The sequence below is a fragment of the Eucalyptus grandis genome, chromosome 10 (assembly GCF_016545825.1).
Source record: "Eucalyptus grandis isolate ANBG69807.140 chromosome 10, ASM1654582v1, whole genome shotgun sequence".
In the NCBI taxonomy this organism is placed as follows: Eukaryota; Viridiplantae; Streptophyta; class Magnoliopsida; order Myrtales; family Myrtaceae; genus Eucalyptus; species Eucalyptus grandis.
Genome location: NC_052621.1, coordinates 3,767,519 through 3,781,117, shown reverse-complemented (window position 1 = coordinate 3,781,117; position 13,599 = coordinate 3,767,519). Strand labels below are relative to the sequence as shown.

The window sequence follows — 13,599 nt, the reverse complement described above, 5'->3', positions numbered from 1 at the left end:
TCTCTCTTCCGGCCGACAGTCCTCTCCCAACTGCATATGCTTGTTCGGTTGATTATGCTTTGGATTCCCTCACGATTTCTGTCCTTTCTCAAATGCCTTTAGTCGCCATAAATATCATGGAGAAAATGAAGAAAAACTCTTTTCCACTTCATATCTCTAAAATAATCAGCACATGATTTTGGGTTTTTTCCTTGTTTATTCATGTAAATCTATTGGATGTCTTTTTTTCATTTCGAGTCAGATCAAATCAAAGAGCAAAAGTAAATTTAACAGGTGTGTGTTGTTGACTAACGCATGGAGACAAGAAATTTGAGGGACTAACTAAGAAACGAAAATAATGCAAATCTGATGTTTACCCTTGATCTAACACCAATTCATATAAACAATTTTGGGCCAAAACCAACCTATATTTATTTATTGTACGGCAGTTGAATGCCTAAGTGATCGTTCCCATTAATAATTAGGATGATAAAACCCTAACCCAAGTGTCGGTAGTCCTACGTGGAGGTAGTCGAACTTATTCTTTTTCCAGCTGTACATCTGCAATTGTGCCAAACTGTGCCCAAGTAGGATCGGCATATTCCTTCTCTTCTCTCTAGATTTTGACGTTTATTGAATGAGTGGTGTGTCCTGCGAGGAGATCCTCAGACCTCTATCTTTTTTAAATATAAGAAGTTAAAAAAAGATTATCATTTAAGTCTTCTTTTTTTCGCTTAAGTTTATTAGCATTACGTAATCGCCAGTCCAGTTCACTAATTTTTTCTTTCTTTCTATGAAACAGTTGCACTCTGGGGATAGATAGTTCAAAGAGCACGACCTAACTTGCCTATTTGAATCAGCCTAAGACATATATTCGACGTTTATTTTACTTTATTTTATTTTATTATTTTTTTGGTGACTGAGGATCCGCCAAAATATACTCTTGTCGGCTTACGTCGATTCGGGGTCTCACAGGTCTCCGCAATGGAAGCTTAACGGCGACTATATCTCGAGAGAAGTTGGCCCAGCAACCTACCACTAGGACCTCCCACTTAAATCGCTAGTATCTTGGGAATTCAACTCTCGACTGCATCAAAATGTGGAGAACGAATACCAGCGTGGCTGCCCATAGATGGGTACATATATTGGATGTTTGTCAATGGGTTTTGTGAATTATTTACCTAAGTGGACTTTCTCGATATATAAAAAAGAAAAGAAAAAGTCCATTGAATGTTGTTTTTAAAGGATGAGTTTGGCAATGCTTTAGCTTTAGCATTTTGCATTTAAAAAGAGTTTTCGTTGGAAGCAAGTAGTGTTTGATAATCACATTGTGATAAAATCATAAAAGCAACCTCAGAAATGAGGGAAAATTAAAAAAGAATTATATAAGAAAGGGCATGCCGGAAAACTGCTGTTGAAGCTAGGGGATGAGCTGCACAACCCCGTCACGTCAATGTCGACATATGCAACGCTAGGGTCGCTCAACCCCAGGTGAGGTCTAGATCAGTACTACTAATCCAATCAAATAAAACCAGGTCTATTGCTCATCAGCATCACTTGCTTGGTAAGGGTCTTGCGGCCAAATGACATCTCACAAGCAAGTTGCCACAACCTCTAAGGATGTTGACCCGAGCTAGATCCCATAGGTTCTAGAGAAGCGCAAGCCCAGCCGAAATCTAATCGGGATTGCCAAATCTCACCGGCGTCATGCTACCCCCTGACGGAGCTTCTCCAGCATTCTCAACCCCCTTGATTGACCTCCATTCTTCATGTGTTATGACCCGTGATTGTGATACATAGCTAATGTGAAAAATACCTTCTAGCCAAGACTTGGCCATTAGTTTTTTCAATATAAAGCAGACAAATAACTTGAAAGCGGAAAGCTTCCAATCCCTTTCCAAATCATGGAGGCAAATTCATGCTTTTTCCACAACTAATCAAAGAAAATATGCTATCAAATATATAACTAGGGAAAATGTTCGATAGCAGCGTGCGCACATGGTCGGTCAGGTTCTAGATTATGTTCCTTAAATATTCATATATAAAAGATACTAAATCTCGGTACTATCATGCATGTCTCGCATCTTATTTTCCTCCTTTTTTTTTCCACTGAATTTTCTCTTGTTCAACCTTCTAAGTGGGTCACCGAAAATCCTCACGCCTGCGAAATCAAATACGTAGCCAATCCAATTTCAAGCTGCCGAGACAAAAGGACCTTGAATGCTGACAAGTCAATTAGGCATATAATTCAAAATTAGGCGCGGATTTGTCAATATTGCTATAAATTTTGGTATATGGTCGTGGTCACATTATATATCTTGTGTAGTATTGTGACCACAAATATCTCTTAGAGTCAATCGCAAGGTGCTGTTCAAGTGTCACATCTATAATCATATGATTTGATAAAATAAGAGAATAACTTACGTCACTTTAAAAAGAGAAAAAGAAAGAAAGATGATGATGCCATAGATTCCCAATTAACAAGCTAACAACCCCTCATTTGGAACTCTTGAGCTCAAGGTAGATGGAGATAATCTGGAACCATGAGTGTACTACACAAGGCCCTCTTGTTTCAATAAAAGGGGGGAAAAGTGTGGACAGATATGCAGCTCAAGCCCTAGATTGTGAAACAAGAATTCGAGATTGATAATATCTTTTAGGGTTTGTGGGTGAGAGAGAGAGAGAGAGAGAGAGAGATGGTATCTTCCTCCTTTGAGACCTACAAGAGATGTCAAGGACACTAATATATCTCCTTGTTGTCTAACAGATGGTCCAATCAAACACTGTGAGTGCAATTCATGTTTGAAATTGTAGTAGAGTCAGCCGCACAAGGCAATGTGTCCACCGACACTCGCACCAGAATACTGAGCTGATGTTCTCTTCCACCAAACTCGAGGGAAAAGCAAGTGACGAAAAGTGGCACAAGCTACGGAAGCACCAAACTCAAGGGTACAAACAAGGCTAAAAGATTTGATAAAATCCACTAAAGGCTCGACCAGCTTTGCATTATTGGATTGATTATGATTAGAATGTCAACATCCAAAGTAATGAGCGATCGTTCTACTATATTCACTGCAGATGAGCACGAACATCGTCGATCTCATGTCACGTGCTCCTACGACAAGCCAAGTATGCTTCTGAACATTTTAGTTTAACTGGCGATGAACTTGAAATCAGATGTAGATATCCTATGCCTTTACTATAGTAATGATATGCCATTAGAATGAGCAGGCAAAAACCCCTCTCGGTGCTCAAAAGGAAGCTCCCGATTGCTGACTTTTTCTGCCTCTTTTTCCTTCCAATCTTCCTATACTTGTCCTCTTTACCCAAAAAAAAGCCTGCTTCTGCCGACAATCCCACCTCAAGTTGTCTCAAAAAACAATATGAAAAATCAGTACTCGACAAAGAGTCGTAGCCCTTAATTTATGGCGTGGCCACATGCCATTTGCCAAGTGCTTTCTCAAAAGAAAATCAATATATATATATTGAATAATCTGCTGACGTCACCTCGCCAGAAACCCCGCCCATAAACCTTACAAAAACCATGATTATATGGGCCATGTAGATCCTCCTTTGAGTCTTTTAAGGTTGTATAATCTATTTTGGCCCTCTAAATTATGCATGTTTCTAGCAATATGGTCGCAATGGCTTGACTTGTTTCGGCAAATATGGCTTTAATGGGGGCTTAAATCCTTCTTTTGTACGTAAAGCAGATGCTTGAAATCTTCGCTCCTTTTTCCATCAAACATTATGCAGACAATACGCTCCACTGATGAAAATGTCTCATGTCTTACAGAGTAAAGGCTTATTTAGCCTGTCGCTTTGTGAAAATGTCTCTTTCTTCCACCAACATTCACGTTTTCTTTTTTCATATAAATCATCCGACATCGATTTGCAAAGCATGAAAGCGTCATTTGCAGATTCTGTAATCTTCGTGTAGACGCGGCATTGTGCGAGGAAATCTGGACTTATTTGCGACAAGCAATTTGTGATGGTCAAGTCAGAGCCGGTGCTAAATAAAGAGGACTGAGTTGAATATAAAGAAGACCGATAAAGTGGACTGTTGCCGACATTAAAAGATAGGTGGCAATACAGGAAGTCTGGAGATTGCTTTAGAACGCCATTGAAGTGGCTTGCGTAGGTTCAAAGAGTGACTTGGAATTAGTACCGCAAGAGAGAAGCTTTTGATATGATTCCAGGGATGTGTTTTAAACTAAAAAAGCTTGTTCATCCTTCCTCGTGCCGAATCCAGAGAGGTCCGGCACCCAAGAGTTCACTTGTTTATAAGGAAACTCTGTCTTCACCACCCCTCACAACGAGCACAGAAACCCCTTTTCGCTGCACAATTGATATTTTCTCGTGCGTGCAGGCACTTTTTACTCATGTAAATTTCACTTCAACAACATTTGACATAGTGAATGGATCTAACGATTACCAGGTGTACCTCATATTCATCCCAGAAGAAGCAATTCTGACAAGGGTTAATCCAGAAGGCACATCTAAATTTGCTTAGACACTTATGCTCTGCTTCATGATGGTGTGATTGTCTGAAATAATTGTAGTGGTAAACATTCTCACGACTCAAGGGTGAACACCAAAGGCCACGCAGCAAAAACTGTGATTGGACTCTCTGATATCAACCTGGAATTACTACCAGCAGTTTGGGGCTACACTTAAGAGAACATTATTAAAGTTCCAATTCCTCTGCTAGACACAGAAGTACAATGCAATCACAGGCACGGCATGCATCGCCTAATTTAGTCTCACTTCCATGGATATAGAGCTTACATCCATTTCAACTTGTTTCAGCATCACATTAATTGCTGTAGGTCATGGAAATTATTATGCACAGAAAGGAAGACGAGCAGGATCACATAGAACAAGTACTATTGCATTACTGTGATGAGCATACAGTGTACATGGATAATTGGCATATAAACCATCTGTCTGCTGAAACCCATGAGTCCCGGAACCGAATCAAAACAACATCAAGTACCTCTCGAGTATGAAGTGATGTAAAGCAATAAGCTCACTCCATTCTAGGCTAATAACTTCCCCCAGTAGAAGAGTATGACCGATGATGCAAAAGGCGAATTCATTCTATAAGAAGAAACATAGACAACAACGGATTCAATTTAAAGTTAAAGTATGAAAAACTTCTGTTCACATACCCCACAAATGTTTTCTCTTTTTTAAGCAAAATGCTATGACATTACTAGACATTTAAATTATTCTCGTCCAGAGAATCACAGGAGGTCATGTTCTCCATAGCAGATAAAAAGGAATTGCCATCCGAAGTTTATTGTCAAGATTGAAGACACTGGCTTTCAGTGGCCTTCAAGTCTAAAATAGCGACATCACAAATTAACCCAGTGATTGCAGAAAGTTCCTGGATCAATAATTTTGCTGAGGCTAATTCAAATCCATCAGATTGGACCACAAGCAGATAAAAGAAACTGCCATATGGGCATAGGCAAGATAAAATCATGTAATAAGTGAAAAGCAGAATACATGCTATTGTTTTGCAACTCATAGTCAAATTGAAGGTTAACACAATTCATAACAGCAATGTTTGATAGACAATAAGGAAAGTATGAAATATATAACAAGAATGAGAGAAACTTTAAATGACAATAACAATTTGCAGTAACCCACCATGTGGGAAAGAATAAACCACCAGTCTCAACTTGCCATCGCGGCAAATGAACCAAACTTCCTTATTGCAGCTCAGGGACATTAGCTTTGGTGTCTGTAGACATGTTCCGATCCAACACTGGCTCCACCAGTTCCAAGGGATAATGCTCATCAATGCGCAGAGAAGCAGGGTTCACATCATTGTTTCCGAGAGTGATAGTAGTCTTTGCTTCCTGGTCAGTTGGCTCTGGCAGCACAGAGGTGAGAGTGCCGGAATTGTCGTCAACTTCTGCCATTCTTGCAATTTGCTCAGGTTGGTTCACTTCATGAATTGGATTTGCAGAGACACCGTTAACTGCACTTGCATAAGGATTGGTGTACTCCACTCTTATAGGTGTATTGCGCACGACATCCTTAAAAGTGGCCACTACAATCTAATGAAATAAACAAACCAAAGTGTCAGATTCATATGGAATATCGGTGAAATGGAAAATTTAATTTTCTTATCGCAAAAAAAAACATTTGAACAATATGTAAGCACTAAATGAACCCCATTGTACCGGTATGTTATGATCATATCAACAAACTTATACTAAAGCTTCGTTTGTTTCACAGAAAATTTTATGATAAAGGATAATACTTTCCACCAATCTAAGCTTGTTGTTTCCAGTTCATGAAAAATGTTTTCAGCAGACCAATTCGCTTTTTATTATCCAAACGCTGGAAAGTCGGTTAATAATTTCACGGAAACAGTTTTTCATTAAACAAATGGACCCCAAGAGTAAATCTAACTCATTGGTCGATATAGAGCAACAGAGAGTCTACATCCACTCTAGTGTGGTGATCTAGCTCTTTCTATAACGAGCAACTTCGAGAAAGAAACAATTTAGGACCAGATGTAAAGGGTGTAACCAATGTACGAGAAAAGTTTGGCAATTTCACTTTACATGACAATTATAAAAGCATTACTTGAGTAGGGCCAGCAGCTGTCAATGGACCCGCAACTCTACCGCCAAAAACCTGACCATCAGGCCTTGCAAGCATGATACTGACCAAGCTAACTTCAGGGCGCATACAAATTCTACCTTCCCAAATTGTAAATGAGCCATTCAGGGCCAGAATTTCGAAACACCCCTGCACAGCGAGGAGAACATAAAAAAGCCAAACTAAAACTTGCAGTCAGTAGCTCTTTCAATTATTTAAAGGATCTCATCCGTACGATAGTAGGATTTGGTTGGTAATGGTTGGCCATTAAGCGTGAAAAATAAAAGACTTAAACCGATACGAAGATTTTCCCTCATCTCATCTGTTCCTCTCATCGATAAGAGCACGTTCAGAACTTGCGATTCCAATCTAGAAAACTAAAAAAGCGGTTGAAATTGGAGAATCTTGTTCAAAGAAAGTCCAAAGGTAGCAACCAGTTGCAAGGCAATGCTATGATTAACTGCTATAAAGGGTGCCGGAAGTTGTCTAAGAGATAAATAAACTGTTGTTTCATAGTAGGAAAACTGCAACGAGGATCGGCCATTTCCCCGAGAACGCAAATAGCCCTCAGCAGGAAGTTCATGCTATCCTTCTGTACTACGTATGTCCATTTAGGATGAAAGCTCTGGCTTCGTCATTGTACTATATAACTACACAGGACTCAGACGATAGATTCATATCACGTTGCGGATGCACCCTTTTAACCACTAAGATACGGAATGTAGATGTTCGTGATTTCAGTACATGATCCAGCATGAGGAATGACATAATACCTCGTAAGTCAAAAGACCGCCCAGAGGCCCAGGTTGGCGCACGACGACACTGGAGATAGAACCAGTTGCCGAAAATACGGAGAGTGAATGAGTGCCTGGTTCGATGAAAGCTGATAACTTGGCAAGGATTTCCTAAAGACAACGCCAGTTTTTTTAGAATGGAATCCCATCACATTACATTGTGTACCGGGAAAGAAACACAGTCTAGGAAACATCCATATCTCACCTCCACTCTGTGTATGGTCACTATCTGAACGTCAAAATTTCCTGCAAATTCCCACGCTGGACCTCCAACTTCACAGAACAGGTCGAAATATCAGGAGTATAAGGAAGCATGCCCAAACTGTTACGTTAAAGCAGATTTGCATACACAAATTGCGTGAAACGAAGAGCGACCACTCACCCACGGGAGGGACATGCAGAATTCCACCGGAGGGACCTCGGGGCCTCCCTCTGCCACGGCTCGCCAAGCCCCGCCGCGCAAGGCCAGGAGACGAGGATGCGGACTGCAGGGCTCCTCGGCCGAGTCCGTACTTCCTCGGCCTCCCTCTTCTCTTCCTGACCACAGCTCCAGCGACGCCGGCACCCAACCTCCCTGCACCCGCTTGGGACCTCGGCTTCCCTCCTTCGGCACCGCCATGATCTCCTCCTGCCGCTACGCCGAGCCCCGCGCTCCCCTGTGGCGTGACCTGCGAACCCAGCAACTTGGCGACGCCTCCGTTTTCCATGGACGCGGATCCTTCGCACCGCAGCGAGCCCTGGAAGCAGAAGCAGAAGCAGCGCGAGACATTCTCGAGCGTTCGTCAACGGAGCTCGGCGAAAGAAAGAGGAAAGGCGCTCGCGCGCGAGCATTTAAACAGTCCGTGAGCGTGTGCGGATGAGTCCGCTCGCCGCCGACGGCTATGACGACGACGCCGCCGCCGCCTTTGCCGACGCTCCACTCTCGAGTCGAGAGGATCGCGAAACGGAGGCACGTTTGAGTGAACAGCGAGCTTTGCAAAACGCGCCAGGAACGAAAGAAAAAGGTGGAAAAAAAGGAGGAAAAGAAAAAGGAAAAATGAAAAATGAAAAATGAAAAAGAAAAGGAAAAGAAAATTCACCTGCTTCCCGCTGACGGCTGACGGCTGACGGCAATGGATATTGGGGTTTGATTTATTTAAACGCCCACAGGTAATCCGGAATCCCCAAAATGGCCCTGGAAATTGCCAACTAATCTTTAATTACTTTCCTCCCCCTCTTTTTCTTCGGTATATATTGCTGTATACGGTCACTTTCCAAATAGCCCTGCATTTTGGCAAAAGGATTGGATTTCCTCATAAATTGTGATAGATTTGTTACCATATTCGATAAGTCGAATGCTGAAAAAGCATGAGTTTTGTTGTGGAAAGTGACCATTTTTAGTATATTATCTCTGAAAAAATAAAAGGAGAGGAAAGTAATTCAAAATAGTTGACAATTTTCGGAAAAATCATAAGTTTCCATTGTTGTCCCTTGCTAAAAACAAGAGATAAATAAATGATCAAATTATTAGATGAATGAGGAATAGAGTCGATGACAAAGAAACTTGTAGACGAATGTAAGATCTTCCGTCTTTACCACCATATGTACCTAATCAATCCATATATGAAATTTGTATTAGCAAAAGTGATCAGCCTAAGCTAAGCAGACCAAGTCAGATAAAGAAATTCCGCATATAACTTGAATATACTCCGAGTAAGAGAACTAGCATTCTGAAGCGACTTGACTTTCATATTTCTCCGCATATAACCCATATATAATTAGAACAAATAAATCCCACCACAATGGTGATATAGCCAAACAAAATAAGCATTTTAAAAAATGAAAAGAAAAGTAAAAGGACAGAGAGTTACCAATGTAGAAGGAGGAGAAGGCTGCGTTTCCTTAAGCTAAGTGCAATTGCAAAAAGATGGATTGACAGAGGAGAAAAGGTGCGAGAGCACATCAAGCAAGAACATCCATCCATAGCATTTTGATCATGTCCTGCGATTAAACCAGCCCGCGAGCTCCGCCGTCGTTCGACGTCAAAGGCTCCTAGCCATCATCCCCCTTTGTCTTACGCTCTCTCTCTCTCTCTCTCTCTCTCTTATATATCTAGAACCATCTAATCCGTTGGATGATGGATCCAACGCTCTAGACCTCGACTTTGAGGCTTGCAACCTTATATCCAAGTTTGTTGGCCTCAGGAAACCATAGAGCTGGGGTCATCTGAGGGTGGGGTTCACGCTCGACATCGATTGTGGCCAAAGGTAGAGGTCATGACCACAAGCTCGCGTTTGTCAAAACTAGAAGTGGCGGCTAACCCTAAAGGTCACTCGAGATGGACGAAGGAGGAGGAAAAGAATAAGATTTGATTCGGGCGAGTCTATATTTATATTATATCCGAGCGCCGACCAAATACTGTATAAGGTATTATAAATCCCATCATTATCATAGGTGATCTTTATCCTATCCGACCTTATCCTAGTTGATAAAAACATCCAAACGACCGAATGCAACATATAAGTTCAGCTTGTTTGGCTTGGCTCAGCTGGCCAAGCTGCCAAGCCCATAGTTGATTCCAATGGCTATTAGGATGTGTTTAATCTGTCGAGTAAAAATTTCAATGACCGAATGGACCTAAATCGATATATATTCCTAACTATTTTTAGAAAATAATCTAATAGCCGGTCAATATTATTCCATCCTATCATATCCTATTAGCCTCTTTGCATGCATTTGCAATGAAAAGATCCATGAACTTGTCTAGCCACCAAAAAAGCTGATCGATCACCCACAGACACTAGTCCATAGTTGGTCAGTGATATGTTGAAAGCCCAAGTTGCCAAGATAATTTCGTAGTCCCGGCCATACTCATAGTTGTCTATCTATGATTTGGCTCTTCAATGTCGGCATCTCTTTCTCCCTCGACATTATGAATCAATTCAATTTCGCAAAATGAAAATTCCCAATGCACCAACAGCATTTGAATGAAAATGGGTTGAGAAGATGAACGTGACATTAAACAGAACCAGGCTTCTTTCATTCCGCCTCATCCAGATGTGCAAACAAGTCTTTCCAGTGAGACGAAGCTTTCTCCGGCGTCCGGAAAGTCCAAATATGATACTTGGCTTTCTTGAGGATTTCTAGGATTTCCTGTGAAATATTCCGATCCTTAATTAGTTTCAACATAAAAGAGACGGATAAATTCTTATAAGCGAATTTCTGATTAGTTTCAACAGCGTAAAGACCAAGCCAATTGTCTCAAATTGAACTTCCACCATAACCCACAACGACGAGGAAAACGTGTGACAATATCATTCAGCAGAACAATTTTTAGCTAGTTGCATAATAGGAGTAGGGAAACAACGATATCAACTAAGTGGAAGTTTTCCCCGACTTGCCAAATGGAATTTGTGCTGCGATATGCAGGAGAAATTTTAATGCACGAGGGCGACAAGTTCCATATCTTGGCAAAGGGAGCATTACAACAGATAAAAGATCTCTATAAATAGCATGAACTTCCTGTTCACAGAGGCTTGGTTCTCCCCCTCTTACAGTCCACACGACAAATGAACGTACAACATTCTCTTTTGGAATGAGGATTTGTCAAACTTTGATCCTCCAAAAAGGGAAAAGGCTTGAAAAAAGAAGTGCATTTCTACTCCCTTACACTAGCAGAACTCTGGGTATCAGTAGTGCATGCAGAGATATACTTCACACTGTCAAAATTGAGTCCACCAACTGACACATGATATCTGAATTTTCAAAGGTAACTAAAGGTTCAATGGCCATCCTTTTAGTAGAACAGGTGACAGAGAAGAAAGAAAATTTATGCACTTCGATTCAATTTTTTTAACAGTAGAAGAGCAGACACCCGGAATTTGGAAATCCTATGGTCATGCTCCTCGATTGAAGATTTACTGTCATCCAGAGATAAAGCTCCACCAAAACACCAAGAAAACGAGGAATTCGCCAATTTAAACGGGAGAAAGAAGCTAGCTCAAAAGGGCGTACAACAGAACATGATGGAATGGAAAGGAAGCAAGCCTCTCGAGCATCATTCTTGTTCTAAAATCTTTTTAAGTCATTATCAAAGCAGGGGGATTATACAAGTACTTCTCGTCAAACCTAGAGTTATATATCCAACCGCTTTCACAAAACCAACCAGCTTCCAGCTCTTCCAGGGGAGAAAGAAAAGAAAGACGGAGGATTTCTTCAAAATTCCTTATCTAGCTATAACAAAACTATCGGTGGAATGTTAAATAGAGGAGGATTTAAACATAAGAAAGGATAGAAAGATGATCCACAAGACATACTGCTTAATTTCTTTAAAGGATGAGGACCCAAGCGCATTAGTGAACATGGCAATGAAAAAAGCAATTGCAGAAGAATACCAGCGTTCACCATCGCATGTCAAGGAGGAACCATCGATCAAATCTCAAAGCCATAATGATACAAAAATCATATAAAGAATATGAAGTCCGCCCAAAATGAGCTCGACTGATGTGACATGAACTATCACCATTCCGCATGGATGCTCACTCTTTTCACCTCCCTCTATTTTAACTTGAATTCAATCCAATCATCTTTACTTTGTTAAGTTCCCATCTAAGAATATGCAATCCACCCTCAATGACCTAATTGACGTGACATGAATTGTCACCCTTCCGCACTAATGCTCCGTCTTTTCTCCTACCTCTATTTTAACTTAAATCCAATCCAATCATCTTTACTTTGTTAAGTTCTTGAGATCATTATGCAAGTATTTCTTTGACTCTTTGAGACAATTAGAGTTAGGTGGTTATGAGCCTCTCTCTCTCTCTCATACTCATAAACTGACCACCAACCATTTCCACAATCGATATGAGAAAACATGAACAATCTCCCCCTCACACATTGGACCTCGGTCGGAAGCCCAACAACCCATAACTCTCCCATGTGACTTTTTTAGGTCTAGACTTGTTGGCAACTTGGGCTCCGATTTCGTTTATTAAGTTTATTAACAATGAATAATAATGAAAGGACTTCTTTTTTTTCGAATAAGACATATCAAATTGATGGTAATGGAAAAAACAGGATACGCCCTTTTATTACTATTACTAATTTTGTCACTAAAAATACTTTCTCTTATCCTCATGAATCGGACAATACCATGTTATTTTCTATGGTTATATTAGTGCTATTTACTTTGTTTGTTGGGGTCGTAGGAATTCCCTTTGCTTTTAATCAAAAAGGAATTCATTTGGATATATTATCCAACAAACCCCTTTCACAACTGTTGTGGGATAACCTCAACAATCTTCCCCTCACACAACCTCCCCCCATAACCGATGTGAGACAACCTCAACAATCTCCCCCTCACACATCGAACCTCAATCGGAGGTACAATAATTCGTAACTCTCTTGTGTGACTTTTTTGAGTCCAGATTTGTTGGCGACTTAGGCTCTAATATCAGTGTTGGGTGGTGTAAGATCTCTCTCATCCCCAAAGTTAGCTCAAAATGTGAGGTTTTCCTTCACACGTATAAATTGACCACTAGCTCCTTCCACAACCAATGTAGGACAACCCCAATAATTATATCTATTTCTAGACTAGGGTGATTTTTGTATTTGTCAATTTCAAGAGCAAAATCATAGCATCGCTTTTTGAAGTGATTCCAAGTCACAATTTGTGGTATTTCATTCTCTTTTATGGCTAGCATTAACTTTGAAGAGTAAATGCTTCATCCCTTACATAGTTCCAAGCCCATTAATCAATTGTACTACTCTCAACATAAAAAGAGAAGCCAGGACCACCAAAAGACTTCATTTCTTGGAGCAGTTGTTGAGAACCCCCAACCAATAGTATTGCTACATTTGTCAGATCGAAGCTGCCGCAACAGAATTGCCAAGAATTATCAAATCACAATATAAAAAGAAGATAGAAAAGGAATGGCAGAATTGTAGGCCAAATCCGAGGCACATGAGGTCAAAGATGAAGTAGATCCTCTGTGAGTGTGTGTGTGTGTGTGTGTGTGAGTGAGAGAGAGAGAGAGAGAAAGAGTAGTAGAACCAAAGAGCGTTGAAGCAGGTGGTGCATGATAGCTGCCACCAATGGACAGAGGAGGCTTATTCGTCCCCCAACGCCATGGTGGCGAAGGATTCGCTTGATGGAAACTAGCTAAGTAGCACCGATACACAACACACAATGCAACACAACACGTCGATACATTATTTATCAAAAAATAGA

General features: G+C 40.7%; 1 protein-coding gene across 1 annotated transcript; it reads right to left on the bottom strand.

Annotated features, from left to right (window-relative positions):
* Nucleotides 1-5,509: 5,509 nt before the first annotated feature.
* LOC104421256 (AT-hook motif nuclear-localized protein 7-like) lies at nt 5,510-8,317 on the bottom strand. The gene is made up of 5 exons (XM_010033149.3): nt 7,774-8,317; nt 7,597-7,664; nt 7,371-7,502; nt 6,583-6,747; nt 5,510-6,047 (listed from the first exon to the last, which is right to left on the bottom strand). The coding sequence occupies exons 1-5, from the start codon at nt 8,096-8,098 to the stop codon at nt 5,697-5,699; spliced, it is 1,041 nt and encodes a 346-aa protein (XP_010031451.2). The 5' UTR covers nt 8,099-8,317; the 3' UTR covers nt 5,510-5,696.
* Between the last annotated feature and the right edge of the window lie 5,282 nt (nt 8,318-13,599).

Coding starts and splice junctions, on each gene's coding strand:
- LOC104421256 (XM_010033149.3), bottom strand. CDS start 8,098: ATGGAAAACGGAGGCGTCGCCAAGTTGCTGGGTTCGCAGGTCACGCCA. Junction 7,665..7,773: donor TCTGCATGTCCCTCCCGTGG/GTGAGTGGTCGC, acceptor TGTTCTGTGAAG/TTGGAGGTCCAGCGTGGGAA. Junction 7,503..7,596: donor TGACCATACACAGAGTGGAG/GTGAGATATGGA, acceptor CGTTGTCTTTAG/GAAATCCTTGCCAAGTTATC.